At 47.9% G+C, this 17,852-nt stretch overlaps 1 protein-coding gene across 2 annotated transcripts in view; it reads left to right on the top strand.

The window, feature by feature from the left end:
- LOC147633866 (protein TPR3-like) overlaps nt 1-17,852 on the top strand; it is a 79,666-nt gene that overhangs the window by 23,939 nt on the left and 37,875 nt on the right. For both annotated transcript variants that reach the window (XM_086804908.1, XM_086804909.1), the window contains exons 15-19: nt 15,974-16,101; nt 16,263-16,497; nt 16,942-17,109; nt 17,199-17,300; nt 17,475-17,624. In XM_086804908.1, the coding sequence (XP_086661034.1) occupies nt 15,974-16,101; nt 16,263-16,497; nt 16,942-17,109; nt 17,199-17,300; nt 17,475-17,624 (783 nt within the window). The remainder of the gene's footprint in view (nt 1-15,973; nt 16,102-16,262; nt 16,498-16,941; nt 17,110-17,198; nt 17,301-17,474; nt 17,625-17,852) is intronic.

Raw genomic sequence — 17,852 nt, forward strand, 5'->3', positions numbered from 1 at the left:
TTGGGTTTGAGAGAACGAGTTTTCTTTGCTTTTGTACATGGATTTGGATGACACGGCTGCTGCTGTTGGCGACATGGCTGCCAATAGCCTTAACATGGATCTTATTGAGGAGATGATCGAGAAGGATGTGGGTTATGCTTCAGATGCCTCACAGCAACAAAAACGTCAAAGGCTTGATGTTGATGCAAGCTATACTCCGGTGAATGTTGGAGAGAATGCAGAGGAAAGTTCTCAGGCACCTTCTCTGGAGTTTGCACGTTTGCTGCAGATCACTGGTGAGCTTCTGCAAGAATATGTGAAGGCAAATAGCGTGCAAATGGCTGCAGTAGATAATAGTGGTGTGGCTGATGTATGCATGGAGACTCCTTTGTTGCTACAACAGCTAGCAGATTTTCATGATCGTGCTGCTATCTTTTTCTTTACTGGGCATATTCCATTGTTGCCTCGTCTTAGAGCATGGCTGGGCCGCTTGGTGTCGCCTGAGGCACTTGAGGAGATTTACGATGGTCCGAGAGGCTTTTATGAAATACTTTTTCGCACTTCGGAAGCCCGTAGGGGAGTCTTGGAGCAGGTGCCACTTTTTTTGGATGGGCAGTTGGTTCATGTGGTTCCGTGGAAGCCTATGGCAGAGTACCAAGATATGTTGCGCCAGGCTTGCCCAGTTTGGGTTGAAGTGAAACAATTCCCACCAATGTTTTGGCGTGTTTTACCAAGTCTCATGCGAGGTATCGGTGATGTCTTGGTGGTGCCTCGAATGACATCTAGAAACCAAAATCGTCTATGCATGTTGTGGAATACTGGGAGACCTAGGCCGACACATTTGCGTGTCAATATGGCTGGGCTGCAACCTTTAATGTATGAATTGAGGTGGGATACATTTGCTGGCCACTGTTTCAAATGTGGTGCGATGGGCCACTTTGTCTCCGAATGTCCTAAGAAAGAACAAGTTGCTGCTACAAAGGATATCCTTGATGGGCAGTTGCCCGTGGAAGATGAGCATGATGCTCCTTCACATGATGCCCAACACATGGATGTACATGTGGATGTTCAGAATGAGGTTGAGCAGCCATGGGTGGAAGTACGTGGTAAAAAAACACGATTTGTTGCCCCGCGGGGGGATTTCTCAGATGCTGTTTGGCGGGGGCCTTTGCGTACTCATCAGGGGCCCTTACATACATATGCTCGTCGCCCTTTGGGTTCAGGTGCCCAGCAACAGACCAGGATTGAGAGGCCGGGAGGCCAACTTTCTCAGGGTACAGGGCCTCTTGGGGTGGATAGAGTAGAACGCTATCCTATTAGAAATCGCCTAACAAAAGAAGCACAACAACAATTGCCTCTTGTGTTTGGTTCGAAGGGTGAGGTCATCTCGCCATGGGATGGTCATTACCCTTTGACACGTGCTCGGGAACTCCAAGGACAGTCTGAGATCACAAATACCATGTCTAAAAATGCAATGCTTCAAAAGGTTCGTGATTTGGCAGATTGTCCTGGGCCTAGTACACGGCCTTGTTGATTCCTTTTCTGGGAAGGCTTATGAAAATTGTACAATGGAATGTAAAGGGTATTTCTTCGCGCCAAAAGCAGTTCAGGCTTTGGCGTACAACTTTTTGTCATGGTTGGGATGTTTTGTGTGCAGTTGAACATAAGCAGCATAAGTTGGCTGGCAAAGCCTATGTATATAAGGGATTTCATGTTTTCTACAGCGGACATCCTGCTTCGCAGTCAGGTGTTATGTTTGCTGTTCGTTCGCAGTTTCAGCCTTCTCTTCTGATTCAAGATGTTCATGGAAGATTTCTAGTGATACAGATTGTTTGGGATGATACGCCTTTATGGTTGTTAGGGGTGTATGCTCCAAATAATGCTCGTGCTCGCCGTTTGCTGTGGAATGACTTGTGTGCTCTTTCAATCTCTCATCTTGGCTTTGTGATGGGGGACTTTAATATGTGTGTCTCCAGGGAGCAAGCCACGTCGCCTCATTCTGTAATGGATGGCCCGGAGAGAAAGGCGTGGGAAGCTTTTGCAGCAAGGTCGCTAAAACAAGACATGTGGTCTTGGTTGCATTCAGATGAAAGGGGTTACACTTATGCCTCACAACAGTTTCGGGGCACTTATGCTAGATTGGATAGGATGTATATTTTAAATCAAGATCTCTTTTTGCCAGAGGTTCTTACTATGATGGTTGATCAGCATCAGGTTTTGTCAGATCATTGGCCGCTTGTGTTTGAAATGGTCTATCATCCTGTGGATGCATATAAAGGCTTGTTGGGACGCTTGCCTTTGCGCTTAAATCACACTTTTTTGGAGCATGAAGTTTTTGATGTTTATATGCGTCAGTTGATACGACATTTCTCCACAAGAGTGTCCATGGCTGATTATCATGCTTGGCCAGTGTTCCTTACCAACACTCGGAAATTAGCACAGCATTATGGTCTTGCTAATGCCTCTATACAAAAACAGCATGTGGCCCTCCTTGAGTCGCTTTTAAAGGGCTTGCAGGCGTTCATGTTTACTGACTCTATGGATGCTGAAGTTGCGGATGCCATAGAATGGCTGAAAAAGGAGCTATCTAGGGTGCAGGAAGCACAATATGTTCGCTTTAAACTACTTGCACGTCTTGATGCTTTGCGGGATGCTAACTGTCAATCTCATCGCTTCTATGATAAGTTGCATCAAAAACATATGCGTGAGAATATTGTTAGGCTGATGGATGCCAAAGGCAACCTTCTTACTCAACCTTCTGAGGTTATTCAGCATTGCATCAGGTTTTATGAAGATTTGCTTGCCCCTCGAGAGGATGTCTCACCGGCTGTCCTGGCTGCAAGGGAGTCATTGTTTGCTGAAGTACGATATCAAGTTGACCCTGATGTGGCGGTTCAGCTTGATGCTCCTGTTACTCAAGGGGAAGTGGAAGCTGTTCTCTCCAAACTTCCCATGGGAAAGAGCCCTGGTTGGGATGGTTTGACAAATGAGTTTTTCCGAAAATATGCTGATCAGCTTGCAGAGCCTTTGACGCTTATTTGTCAAAGGGTTTGGGATGAGGGATATATGCCTGCCGATTGGAAGTTGGGCATACTTCGTTTGTTGCCCAAAGTCCCTTCGCCTACTTCTTTGGCTCAATGGCGCCCGATCTCACTTATGGGTATTATGTATAAAATCTTTACAAAGATTTTTGCCAATCGCTTGCAGAAGGTGCTTCCTACTCTTGTTCATCCATATCAATATGGATTTGTGCATGGCAGGAATATTTTGCATAATATTCTTAATGTTCAAATTGGAGTGGATTATGCCAAGGCAAAGAAGCAAGAGATTGTGATGGTGCAGCTGGATCTTGAAAAAGCTTTTGATCATGTCAGCTGGTCTTTCCTTTCTCAGTTAATGACAGCCATGGGCTTTGGTCCCAAAATGGCTAATTTGGTGCATTTACTTGGCTCTGGCTCTATCACGCGGATTATGCTCAATGGAGGACTTTCGGATGATATTTCTCTCACCCGTTCTCTCCGGCAGGGCTGTCCTCTTAGCCCTCTTTTCTTTGCCATTGCCACTCATCCTATGTTATCTCGCCTAGATGCTATGGCATCGCATGGTGAAGTGGTTGGTTTGCATCTCCCTCATGGCAAGCAATTGGTTGCTCAAGCCCTTGCGGATGATACTTTTATGTTTCTCAGGGCCGAAAAAGCCAATATAGATCGAGCAATGGAAGCTTGGAATAATTTTGCATTGGCTTCTGGGCTGAAAATAAATTCATCAAAATCAGCCGTCATTGTATGCACGGAATTTGATCTTGAGGCATTAGGGTGGCAAGGCCGTGTGGTGCATACAGGAGACATTGTTCGTCATCTTGGATATCCGGTGGGTGTGGATGTGGACCCCCAAGCGCTTCTTGCTTGGATTTCAGCTCGGATCTCAGATAAATTTGTGTATTGGAAAGCTCAAGGGTGGCCTATGCATGTGAGGGTTAAGGTAGCTCAGGTTATTATGCTTAGCATGATTTCCTATTTTTTACCTTTGCTACCTTGGACGCACAAATCTCTCATCCGTTTGGTTGCTCCCATTCGGTTTATGCTGTGGAAGAGGCAAGGAAATATTATGGGTCAAACATGGATAGCTTGGAATCACATTACGACGCCCAAAAGAATGGGTGGGGCTGCTTTACTGGATGTCCGCTTGCATATGGTGGTGCGTAGGTGGGCGCTTTTTCAGGATATGTGTTTGCAAGAGCAGCCTTGGGTTTTCATGGCTCGTGACTTGATTGAGTTGGAGGGATTGTCACATGGGCGGACACGTGTGCAGGCTTCATGGTGGGACATTGTGAATGCGGCTCATCCTGTCCGTATTCGCTCATCACACATTTTATCGCATATTCTCCTTTCTTGGCATGAAGTTCTATTGTTGGCTCGGTGGGATCCTGGTCATGAAAGACTACTTTTGAACTCTTTGCAGTTAGAAACATTTGTGGAGTCGCGTGTCATTGTTTGGCCAGACAGAGATGCTTCACGCATACGACTCAACCGCATGGTCAGGCTAGGCTTGGTTAGAATCCGAGATGCTGTGATACCTGGTCGTGACAGGCCATATTCATTTCGTCGTATTCGGCAGCACTTTAGGGTTCCTCGGACATTTCAGCCACTATGGGTTGACATCATGCATGCAGTTGAGCCTTTTACTCCATTGCCTCGGCCATCTGCAGATCAGCCTTGGCTTGATTGGGCACTATGTAAATCTGGTGACTTGATATCACTCTCAGCTAACCAGGTCTATCATAAGCTTGTATCAGAGAAAGATTGGGTTTCAGCCAAGGCCAATAAGGTGTGGGGATTGCACAAGTCTAAATCATGGTGGCAGAAAACTCTTATGCGTGGTTGGCAGTCTAAACTCCCTTACCAAGGTAAGGTTTTCATTTGGAGGATGTTGGTGGGAGGGTTACCTACACGGGATCAGCTGAGCCGTCGTAAAATTACACTGGCCTCTTGCTTCTTCTGCACGACATGCACTGAAACAGTTATGCATCTGTTCATGAGTTGTCCAGTGGCCCGTCAGATTTGGTCTTTTGTCTCTCGCGTTTGGGAGGCAGTAGAGAGGTCTACTGTTTCGGCTTATCAGTGGATATTTGGGATTTGTCCTCAAGTCATTACTTCAGACAGCCACCTTGTGATATTCCATTTCCTTAGATGGACAGGACTTTGGCATATTTGGACTACACGGAATGGGTTCATTTTTGATTCCTTGTCTGGAATACATGGGCACATTCTACGTATCCGCGGTTTGCTGCTTTGGCAGTTTTCTTCTCTTCTCTCAGCTCAGCTACTGGATGTAGATGTTATTTCCTTATGGTATACGGCGGCTCGGCTGGCTCATCTTTGATGCTTTCATCTGGGATGCTTATTTGGCTAGGAGGCTTTCTTATTAGTGTACAGGTTTGCATGGTTATGATCCTTTAGAGGATCTTTTGTGGGGGTTTTGTTTGGGGCCATAGGTTCTGTGTGAGCCATGTGGCTGATGTACATTTTACATATAATATAAAACACCATTTCACGAAAAAAGAGAGAGAGAGAGAGAGAGAAATGAAATGATATATTAACGTCTTCAAAAGGCCAAAATGACCTATGAGACCAAAAAGGTTACAACAATTGGTGGATCTGATACAATGTCTGTGTAAGGAAAGCTAAAAGCAACTAAACAACTAACTGAAACTGAAACAACTATGAGGAAAAGTACGGTACCAGGAGCTCCTAATGGATAACATGTGGGAGGAAAACTCCAGCAACAAAGGTAAGCATCATACACATCACTATCCAAAGATGTCTCTCATCGGTCGATGGCGGATATCCTCAATGTCCTCCATGGTGAGTACTCTGACTGGACCTTTCCCATGCCGTGCTAGTATGGTCCTGATCCTCTGTTGTAGTCTCCGCCGGTGTCGAGATGGGCCTCTCATCTTGGGGCGCCTGGACCGCCCCAGCTCTATAGCCCGATCAATCAGTGTACCTCTGGTGCGGCTGTACTCTGGGGCTAGCTGCAATGCCTGCTGACCTGACTGCTCAATCTCTGGTCGAAAGAAGTCTGTAATCTGCCTCTGTAGGTGTCTCTCCCTCTCTGATCCCCTCCCTCTCAGGAGACCCTCTCTATGTCTACGCAGCTCCAGCAAGTACAATCCGAGGCATCTCTGATCCTGGTATCTCATGACTCTAGAAAGTGGTCCAAAACCCTCTCTGAACAGGCAGTGAAAACGGCCTCGTATCTCATAATATACTGGACAGTGACATATGTAATGTAACTCTGTCTCTGGTTCCATCTGGCACAGCTGACAAATCCTGGCCTCAGCTGGTACTTCTCTAAATCTGCCAGTCTCAATCTCTAGCTGGTGTGAGGATGTGCGCATCTGACCAATAGCACACCGTACCCCATGAGAAAGATGAGTATCCATGTAGCTGGGTCTAATCACAAACCCATCCTCCGTGAGTTGGAGAAGATGATCTCTATAGAAAGCCATCTTCGTACCAAGCTCGTGTGTCGGCTGTATCCATGTCCTCCTAGTGTCCAGCTGAGTCAAGTCTTGCCTGATAAGTCTGGTAATCTCTGCCCGTGTGAGAGAGAGGGAGGGTGCATCCAGGGAGTACTGAAATGGAGGTAGCCTGTCCATACTAAAGCCATGCAGTTGGAACCAAGCTATCATCTGTGCATACCAACATGATCCGTCTCCCTGTGATGCCAACTGTCGTGAAGACTCCAGGGCTAAGCGAGCATATCTGTCTCTAGGGAGAGCCCAAGTGCTATGTATAAAGGAGACTGATCGAGTGAGTGCCTCTACTACCAATGGGGGGGCAGCCATCTCTGCACGGATAATATCATGTGGTACGGAGGCCTTGGCCCTAATCATCCGGGAAATCATAGAAACCAAGGACCTCTCCATACGTCTCCGTCCATCAGTGCTACCAGCTCGGCTGTGGTGATCCACTGAGGGTCCCCATATCTCCACTCCATACAGCATGGCTGAAGTGACCAAAGTGTCAAAGAGCCAGAGCTTTGTTCGAGGTTCCTGAAACTCAACCTGCGAACACATCCTCTCTAGTCTCCCCAATGCTGCATAAGCTCTGGTCAATCTGGTCTCCGCTGCTCTCCTCAAGGAAAATAGTGGGCCACTAAAAACCACACCAAGGTAAGTATATGCATCTGTATACTCCACTGTCTCCTGACCATATGTAAAGGTGGGCATTGACCTCCTAACCCACTGTGCTGTGGTGTTAAACACCATCACCTTGGTTTTACCAAGGTTAACAGACAATCCACTGTCCTCTGCAAACATGTGCAATGCATCCAAATGACGTTGCATCCCCTCTGGAGAATCTGAGATCAGCACAATATCATCAGCATACAATAACAGCGGAATCCATGTCCCTGCTAGCTGTGCTCCTCTGTCACCCTCCCGCTCTACATAGTCCGAAACCTCATCCACATACATCCCAAATAAGGTGGGGGAAAGGGGGCAGCCCTGTTTCACCCCAATAGTGGAGTGAACCATCTCAGATACACCCTGGGTAGTACGTACCTGCCCCACAACTGTCCTATATAAAGCCATGATTCCCCAAATCAGCTCTGTGGGCACTCCCATCTCCTGTAGTCTGCGCATCAGTCTGGCTCTCGGTACTGTGTCAAAAGCTTTGCGGAAATCCACAAAGCAATAATAAATCCTCCTGCCATATAATCTGCCCTCCTCAATAATAGCTCTGAGTGTCAAGATATGGTCAAGAGTGGAGAAACCTCTCCTGAACCCTGCCTGCCCTGATGCACGTATGCCCTCTCTCTCTGCCCATCTACTCAACTCCTGCTCAAGAATAGATGCATATAGTCTAGCCAATGTGTGACCAATCATGATGGTACGATAATTCCCAGGAAGCATAGGATCCCCTGACTTGAAGATAGGCACAATCGTGGACATATTCCAAGTCTCAGGAAAACCCTCACACATGGCTCGGTTAAACATCATAGCAATAAGCTCTGCAAGCATATCTCTGGCATGAATAAAGTGCTCTGCTACCAAACCATCATGATCATATGCTCTCCCAGTCCTCATCCTGTCAATAGCTTTCCTTACCATCTCAGCAGTAAAGAAAGCACACGTCTCTGGGCATGGCTCCGATGGGTCTGGTAGGGGCGGCTGTCCTGGTGCTGTGTACAGGGATGCTGCATACTCACCCCAAATCTCTGTGGAGGTAATGGCTGGTGATGGTGAATGCTCATGGAATAGTCTCCATGCCTCGCCTGAGTCCTGACTCATAAACAACTGGTACAAATCCCTCTCTAACTGAGCAAGATAAGCCCTCTTCTTCCGTCGCACTAGGTGCCGGAAGGTAATCCGTGACTGTCTGTGAGTGGTAACACCCATGAGCACCTCTCTCTGTAATCTGATCCTCATCTCTCTGCACTCCTCATCATACCAACTGTTCTGGGGCATGTTCCCAGATCGTCTCTGTGTAGGCTGACTATGGGGATATGTGTGGAGACCTGTCCCAATGGAGCGGTGCTGAACTGAAATGTGAGAGTGAAGGACAAGATAGCATGATCCACTGCTATTCCAACCGGCCTAGTGCCTACCATAAAATCCTGAAAAGAGGGAATGAGACTGGGCTGAGCCATAACATAGTCCACTGTACTAGCACCATGCCGATGTGGAAAGCTAGTGAAACCGCCCGATGTCGGGAATCTCTGTAGGCCATTCAGGATGGCCAATCCATGTGCAGTCCCCATGTCTATCAAATACCGCCCATACACTGTATGTTCCTCATCCTGTGAGAGTCTAGATAGGCCCATATCCCTAACATCAAGCTCCCTCAACATCTCCTCTGAGGTATCATAAAATACTGTCTGGTTATGGGCGGTCCTGGCATTGAAGTCCCCCAAGAGAATGATGTCACCATCCCTGGAGAACTCCCAAATGTCATCATCTAAAATAGAAAAGGGAGACTGCCCGCTAGGTGATGCATACACTGATGTACTAGGAGCAAAATAGCATATAGCAATGTAGAGATATCTGCCGGTCTCTGCCCTCAGTCTAACCCACATGTACCTAGCCTGCTCATCTCTGCGGACTATATGTATCAGGGGCTGTAGCTCCTCTCTAAACAATACTGCCACTCCTCCTGAGCCCCGTCCTCTATGCTCTGAACGAGTCTCGTGTCTACAAGCTGTCTCCCATCGGTATCCGCTAACATGTGGCATGGACTGTCCAGGAGCCTGATGCGTCTCACAGTAGAAGATGATGTCCCTCCCAGTGAAACTATCCTCAAAAGCCCCTACATCAAGGCGTAGAGATCCATTACAATTCCAAGTAGCAACTTTGAGTGTAGTCCCATAGGTCTCGCGCCATCATGAAGAGCGCCTCTCCATAATCACCACTCTACCATCTCTATAGAAGGCCACTTTCCCTTTCTCTCGGGCTGCCCTTATCTCGGGCATAACTTCTTTCATGTGGGCAAGTTGCGAGAGTGTGAGGTCATCTCCAAGAAATATTCCCGTTTGCTTGAGTGTAGGACGTCTCTTCAAGAAGTCCTTCTTCGCTTCCATGGAGGGGAAACGAATGATAAGTGCTCTCTCCTTAGAAGAAGATTCGCCACTACCTTCCCTCTTCTTTCCCACTCTCCATGCCTTTGTGTGCGTGGCTTCAATGCCCATCATAGAGAAGAGCTCCTTGGTTTCCCCTTCCGCATCATCACGGTCTTTTAGACCGGACACTCGTACATGTAAGGCCTGGGTCTTCCTCCTTTGCTCCTCTTCAAGGGTCATGTTGATGATGGTGGGAGTGGGGATGGGTGGCGATTCTTTACCTTTCCCTTTCTTGGCGACCTCGATCCATTTCTCGGCCTCGTCCATCTTCTTTTGTGTCTTTGTGATAACCTCCACCCATGAAGATGTCTTCTCTTTATGTTGCTCCTCCTCCTCTCGAATGATCCTCATTTGTTCCTTGATGGTATTCAGCTCTTCAATCAAGGAGGGCTGAAATTCTCCATCCTCAAGCTTGCTTTTTGAAGTGGCTTCCAACTCCTTTTTGAGGGCTGAGATTTCAGCCGCTTGACTTTTAGCATGCAGTTTGGCCTCCACTAGTTCCTCCTTTAAGGCTGAAATCTCAGCCTCTTGCTTGGAAGATCTCTCTTCGAGCTCTTGGATTTTGTCAAATCCCTTCTCGAGTTTGGAGAGGCGGTTTATGATTGCGGTAACGGAAGAGTCGACCATCTTCTTGTTTTCTTTGATAATTGTGCCGAGCTTGTCCTCCACCTTCACGAGCTCCTCTTTAAACCCGGTCTTGGCCATGACTTTTTGTAGAACTTCCCGCAGCCAATGGACTGAAAATTAATCCATGACAGCAGCACGAAACTGCAGCAACAAGGAGGGGGGGGGTCAAGTCATGCAGGGGAAAGGGAAAGAGAGGAGATTCAGCAGAGAGAGAGAGTTATGTTGCTGCCTTGGGGGCCTGAGGAAGGGTGGGTGGGAGCAGAGCAGGCAGCGGGATGGGTGGGCGCAGAGCAGGCAGCGAAGCAGAGGCAGGCAGCGGGATGGGTGGGCGCAGAGCAGGCAGCGAAGCGGGAGAGAGAGAGAGAGAAGCGGGAGGTGGACCAGCGAAGAGAGAGAGAAAAAGCGAAGGAGAGGCAGGCAGCGGGATGGGTGGGCGCAGAGCAGGCAGCGAAGCGGGAGAGAGAGAGAGAAGCGGGAAGCGGACCAGCGAAGAGAGAGAGAAAAAGCGAAGGAGAGGCAGGCAGCGGGATGGGTGGGCGCAGAGCAGGCAGCGAAGCGGGGGAGAGAGAGAGAGAGAGAGATTTTATTAACGTCTTCCAAAAGACCGTACTCGGCCTATGAGTCGGACCAGCGAAGAGAGAGAGAAAAAGCGAAGGAGAGGCAGGCAGCGGGATGGGTGGGCGCAGAGCAGGCAGCGAAGCGGGAGAGAGAGAGAGAAGCGGGAGGCGGACCAGCGAAGAGAGAGAGAAAAAGCGAAGGAGAGGCAGGCAGCGGGATGGGTGGGCGCAGAGCAGGCAGCGAAGCGGGAGAGAGAGAGAGAAGCGGGAAGCGGACCAGCGAAGAGAGAGAGAAAAAGCGAAGGAGAGGCAGGCAGCGGGATGGGTGGGCGCAGAGCAGGCAGCGAAGCGGGAGAGAGAGAGAGAGAGAGAGAGAGAGAGAGAGAGATTTTATTAACGTCTTCCAAAAGACCGTACTCGGCCTATGAGACAAATCGGTGTACCTGTATGGAGTATCCTCTGTCATCCCAACAAAATGAAAAAGTATTGAACTAAAAAGCTGAATCTGGGGGGTTGCAATAAGTACAATGAGTGGGGGAGGGGATGGAGCTCTACTACTAGGAGAATGCAAAGCTATATGCATGGAGTATACAATCATGATATGCAACCTAGCTAGCTCCATCCTGTACCATACTGGGGGTATAAAATGGTATACATCAATGAAGGGGGTGTCCACAGCTCCCTGAAGAACATGCCTGGGTTTGCTCTGAAGCGAGCCAGTCGCTCCGCACCCTCTCTGTGAAACTGAGCCCTGATCTCTGTCATCTCTCTCTGGTGTAGGCGTGGTGTCCGAAAGCCAGGTGTCCTCTGTCTCCTGCAGGCTCTGAGTGTCTCTGTTCTCTGGAGAGTAATTCCCGGCCGTGTAGGGGCTGGGAGTGGGATGGATCTCTGAAAAATTGTAGTAATCTGTGTCTGTCGTCCCCCCTCTGGAGCTGTCTGAGCCTGAAATGATGTCTCTCTGTGACGCCGTATGTCTAGAATGAATCTCCCCAGTATGCGCTGGTCTGCTGCCTCAAAGATTTGGCGTAGGGAATGTGGCTCTCTGAATAAAATGGGATATCTCTCTCTGATGGCTGTATATGCTCTGCATCTGCATACATAATGCTCCTCACTCTCCACCTCCTGTCTGCACAATCTGCATACCCTCTCCTCTCGGGGGATCCGTGCTGCTCTGCCAGTCTCGATCTCCAATCGATGTGACGAAACTCTAAGCTGACCAATAGCCACTCGGGAGCCGTGTGGTAAAAAGCCCTCCATGTATCTAGGCCTCTCTATAAATCCATCATTAGTGATACTCATGAAGTGATCTCTGTAGTATAGCATCTTCGGTGGAAGAGGCTGTGTAGGCGATATCCATGTCTCTCGTGTATAGAGCTGCCATAGGTCTTGTCTCAATACTCTGTTCCTCTCGAGATGGATATGTGGTGCATCCCTGTCATACTGGAATGGTGGTAGATGATCCATGTCTAGGCCATGCTGTGAGAACCAATGTGTGACCTATGCATACCATGATCCTCTGTCTCCTGCCTCAGCCAGCTGTCTAGATGCCTCAAAAGCTTTGTATGACAATCTGTCGTGTGGCATCTCTCTGAATCTGTCTAGCAGGCATATAGTCTGGAATATGGCCTCTACCATCATAGGAGGCGCAACAAACTCTGCTCGGATAATGTCATGAGGTACTGACGGATCATGCGTGCCATCATGAGGGCCTGTGGTCTCTCTATCTGTGTCCACCAATGGGTAGCAAGGCATGGCGCCCATACCGTTGCTCCATACATCAGTGCCGGTGTGACTAATGTGTCAAATAGCCACCCCTTCGTCCGGGGCTCCTGAAAATGCGCGTGGTGGCACTGTCTCTCTAGCATAGCCAATGCTGCATATCCCGGTGTCAATCTAGCTCTGGCTGCTGAACCCATGGCGAAGCGTGTGGCTGCTGCAGAGAAGGTAACCCCTAGGTACACGTATGATGTCACCACCTCCACTTGGCGTCCTGTGAGAGTGAATGTCAGCTGACTCTTGCCCTGTCTCGATGTATGAAAGACCATAACCTTGGTTTTCCCAAGGTTCACTGTAAGACCCCTCTGTGTGCAGAAATCATCGAGTGCATGTAGATGCTGCTGTAGACCTCCTGGAGACTCAGACACCAATACAATATCATCAGCATAAAGCATAATATGTACTGAGGTACCTGCTAAATCAACTCCATCTCCGCCTCCCTGTGTAATGAAGTCAGCCACCTCATCAATGTATAACCCAAATAGCGTGGGGGAAAGTGGGCATCCTTGCTTCACACCAATGGTGCTAGCAATAGTCTCGGACATATCTCCTGGACATCTGACTCGCCCAAAAACCTGCTCATACAATGCATAGATGCCCCATGTCATATCTGCTGGTATGCCAAGAGATTGTAGGCACTGAAAGAGCCTCGGTACTGTGTCAAATGCCTTGCGGAAATCCATAAAGCAGCAATAGAGCTTTCTCTTCCTCACTCTGGCCTGATCAATCATACATCTCAAAGTGAATACATGGTCACTGCTAGAGAAAGCTCTCTTGAAGCCTGCCTGCCCTGATGAGCGTAAACCTGCTCGCTCAGCATATAAGCTAAACTCTTGCTCCAACATTGCACCATAGAGTTTGGCCAACACGTGGCCAACCATAACCGTCCTGTAGTTGCTCGGATCGAGCATATCCCCTGTTTTGTGAATCGGCACAATGGTGTGCATTGTCCACTCCGCAGGCAAACCCTCTGCTAGTGCCCTGTTAAACAGGCGTGCAAGAAAAGGGGCCAAAGAATCTACTACATATATGAGATGCTCACCCTGCAGGCCCATATGGTTGGCGGCCCGTCCATGCTGTAGGCGGCGGATAGCTTCCTTTACCATCATCGAGTGGGTAAAGAAGCTAGCTGTGGTAGGTCGAGGCTCCTGTGGGGCTGAGGTATAGGTGGCTGCTGTGGGGCGTAGTATAGGGCCTCTGCATATGTGTGCCATGTCTGTGGGTCTGCAATAGGTGTCGGTGTTCGGGGCTCTCTGAAGTGCCGCCATGAGATAGGGCTATCTCTACTCATGAAGAAATGAAAGATCGCTAGCTCCTGTATCTCTGCGAAGGCCCGCCTTTTGCGGCGAGTAAGTCTCCTCATCTCTCTCCTCGACTCCTGCTTTGTGATGGCTCCCAAGGCTCTCTGTATGCGGAGCCGTGAGTATAGGGCTCTGCACTCGTCATCATACCATTGGACAATCTAAGCTATATTGAAAGGGTGGGAGTGCCTCTATCCGCAAACCATGTAGGTCAAACCATGATCTCATGTGAGCATACCAGCAATGAGTATCTCCTTCCTTTGCCAATTGTATGGATGAGGTCAATGCTAATCGGGAGGAGTACCTCTGTTGAGGGAGCTCCCATAGCCACTGTAAAAAGGTAACTGCATGCGGGCAATCATCGTAATCAGTGGTCTCTCCATATGACTCCATCCCTCATCCGTCCCTCTCTGAGATCTGTGATGTATGCTAGGCCCCCAAATTGGAGCTCCGTACAGGAGGGTCGGTGTGACAAGTGTATCAAATAGTCACAATTTGGTGCGCAGCTCCTGAAACTATACGTGTGCACACTGCCTCTCAAGTGCCCCCAAGGCTGCATGCCCTCGAGCTAATCTAGCTACTGCTGCCTCCTTCAGGGAGAAACGCGGTCCTGTGAAAGTAACTCCCAAAAAGACATGACTTGACGTACTCAACTCGCTCCCCTCGGAAAGTGAACTGATGCTCTGATCTCGTCACCCATGCCTGTGTGGTGTTAACACCATAACCTTGGTTTTCCCAAGGTTCACTGTCAGATCTCTATCCGTATAGAATGCCTGTAATGCATCCAAATGTCTCTGTAATCCCTCCGGAGAGTTTGAGATTAGAACAATATCATCTGCATATAACAAGATGGGTATCAACACCCCTGCCAGGCATGCCCCTGGGCCTCCCAATTTGTCTACATAATCGGAGACCACATCCATGTACAGTCCAAAGAGGGTGGGTGATAGCGGGCATCCCTGCTTCACCCCTATCGTGCTGGTCACCATATCGAATAGTCGGCCTGGAGCTTGGACTCTGCCCATCACAGACTCATACAAAGCATATATCCCCCACTGGATATCCTCATGTACCTCAATGTCATGCAATCTGTGCATAAGCCTAGCACATGGTATGGTATCGAAGGCTTTGCGTAAGTCCACAAAGGAGCAGAATACCCTTCTCTTCTGTGCCCTGCCCTCTTCAATAAGTGCTAAAAGTGTCAGTATGTGATCCAAGGTAGTATCTATGATGTCTTTTTCGTGGTCAGCCATACATGTCTTCAAGGTGCCTTCGTACGATGCAACCGTTGTGCCGATCTCCCGGAGCATGTCATCTTTCCATTTTTGCATCTCTTTTTTCATTTCCGTGTACATCAAAGCTTGGGCTAATTCCATCTCAACCCGTACTTGGGCTTGCATTTCTCCCTTCAACTGGGCATACATCTCTTCCTTAAGCGTTTCGTATCACTTTCTTTTGGGCATGCATCTTCTCAGTCCATTCCTTTTCAAGCTCCTGTCGCATGGTGCTCATCTTTGTCCTTATGTGCAGGTATATCTCCTCATAAAGGGCCTCATCTTGTCGGGCCATCTTCGCAAGCCTTCGTGAGCCAGGGGACATGATCCCTTCCCTCATTCTTCTATGGTGGCATTTGGTGCCTTCGTGGGGGTGTGAAAGATGGTTTCACCATCCTGTTCTCCCTCCCAGGATTGAGACATGTTTTCAGTCTGTAGCGCTGGGCACAAGGAGGCGGAGAGAGCAGTGCAACCGATGCAGGTTGCGCAGGTGCAGGCAGTGAAGCTGGGTGCGTGTAGTGCCGCGGGTACAGGTGTGAAACGGGCAGAGGGTGCGCAAGAAGATGGCAACGGGGTGTCAAAAACAAAAATTACAGCCAAATCAAAAGAATTAGCAATCGTTATGCAATCATTAGGACTTGTTCAGAAGAAAATCCATAGTTCAGGTGTCAAAAACAGACGTTTACCGTTTTGTGAGATGCTAATGGCTCTCAATTTCCCAAACTTCTTATGGCATGCCGTGTCACGTGTGGGTGAGTGTGTAAATTGCAATCAAAATTTTAGGTTCTTGATATTCAACTCATGCCAGAAATATTCCCAAATGTTTTTCTGTTTGCAGTTTATCTTCTCCACAGCAATCGATGGAAAAATCAAAGCTTGGTTATATGATAACATGGGATCTCGTGTGGACTATGATGCACCCGGACATTGGTATACCACCATGGCTTATAGTGCAGATGGATCAAGGTGATTTTTTGGTTATTCTGCAGCTGGAAACCCCTTTATCATTCAAAGATAACAAACTTTCTAAACCATTGGTTATTTTGAGGGCCTGTGCTAGTGTGTTTTGTCTTCAGTCTACAAAGCATCTTTTCTAATGCATTGTATTATCTTATCTTTGCAAAAAGGCTTTTTTCATGTGGGACAAGCAAAGAGGGGGAGTCACATTTGGTTGAATGGAATGAGAGTGAAGGAGCAATCAAGAGGACCTATTCGGGGTTCCGCAAGCGCTCCCTGGGAGTTGTGCAGTTTGACACCACAAGAAGCCGTTTTCTAGCAGCCGGAGATGATTTTCAGATCAAATTTTGGGATATGGACAGCACCAGCATCCTCACGACTACTGATGCCGATGGTGGATTGCTAGTAAGTTGTGATCCAATTTTTGAAATGCTAAAAAGTTTTAAAATGGTGTTCTTGCCCAAACCAATCCACCCCAAAGATTAGTGGGGACAGCGAAATACACTTTTGGGCCCGCCTTCAGTTCTTTTCTGGCTAAGGGACTGCTTCGATCTCTCTCTCTCTCTCTCTCTCTCTCTCTCTCTCTCTCTCTTCAATGACAGATTTGACAGTGGTAGCTCAGTTTTACTTTAGTTCTTGTTTCATTTTCAGTTTTTTATTCCATGATTCAGTTACTCATGGATTCATTGTAACTTTTGGTCTCATAGACTGCAGTCTTTTGCAGACGTTAGTATATCTTTCTTTCTTTCTCTCTTTCTCTTCTTCTTCTTCTTCTTCTTCTTCTTTTCCCCTTTTAGCCAACAAAGGCAGGGCCCCTGTAGATAAATTCTTTTCTTGTTTATTATGCAGGGAAGTCCGCGTGTACGTTTCAATAAAGATGGGTCATTGCTAGCTGCTACCATGAGTGAAAACGGGATCAAGATCTTAGCTAATGCAGAAGGGATGCGCCTTTTGAGGACATCAGAGGGCCGTAACTATGATGCCGTAAGAGGGCAGTCGGATGCAGTTAATGTGAAGGTTGGTTTTTTTTCTTGTGTGGCAGCAGGCACAAGTTTGTTGGTTATAAAAGAAAGACTGGATTGCCATGGTTGTCGAAATTGTTGCAGCCACCCATTGTAAGCACGATACCAGTAGGAAGTGCAACAGCCCCTGCATTGGTCAGTGCAGCCGACAGGGTGCCACCTCCCGCAGTTATAGTTGCTGGCATGGTATGAAATCTTTGAGATCTGCAAGGTGCCTTGTTTGGTTATGATTTCCCCTTAGTTTCTGATTTTTCTTTTTTGCTTAGACGGCGAACCCCTCTTTGGAGGGGTCAAGTGTGCAGATGTACATGTTTGAGGCTTATGATCCATTTCACACGTGACACTGCTGATGTGTTGCAGAATGGAATAGATACTGCTCGTAATGCAGATGTCAAACCAAGGATTGCAGATGAGACAGCTGACAAAAACAAGCCCTGGAAGTTGACGGAAATCATGGAGCCACAGCAGTGTCGGTGCATAAGGCTTCCTGATTCAGGGCCAGCAACAAAGGTAATCTTTAATCTTTGCTGATCAAGAAGTAGGCTTCTCTATCCACCCATCTCCGCAATTTAAACTTCTTAGGAGGAATTGGTGATTGAATCCCAATATGATTTTTGAACGTGTCAAACAAAGCTCAAGAAAAATGTCTTGGCTCACTGAATTACAACTAAACATCGAAATAAATCAATGTTTCATCTTGCCTAAGTAACTATTGCACCAGGCCCTCTAGCTAGGGGC

The sequence above is a fragment of the Cibotium barometz genome, chromosome 11, assembly GCF_041138505.1.
Source record: "Cibotium barometz isolate CiBa-2024 chromosome 11, ASM4113850v1, whole genome shotgun sequence".
Classification (NCBI taxonomy): Eukaryota; Viridiplantae; Streptophyta; class Polypodiopsida; order Cyatheales; family Cibotiaceae; genus Cibotium; species Cibotium barometz.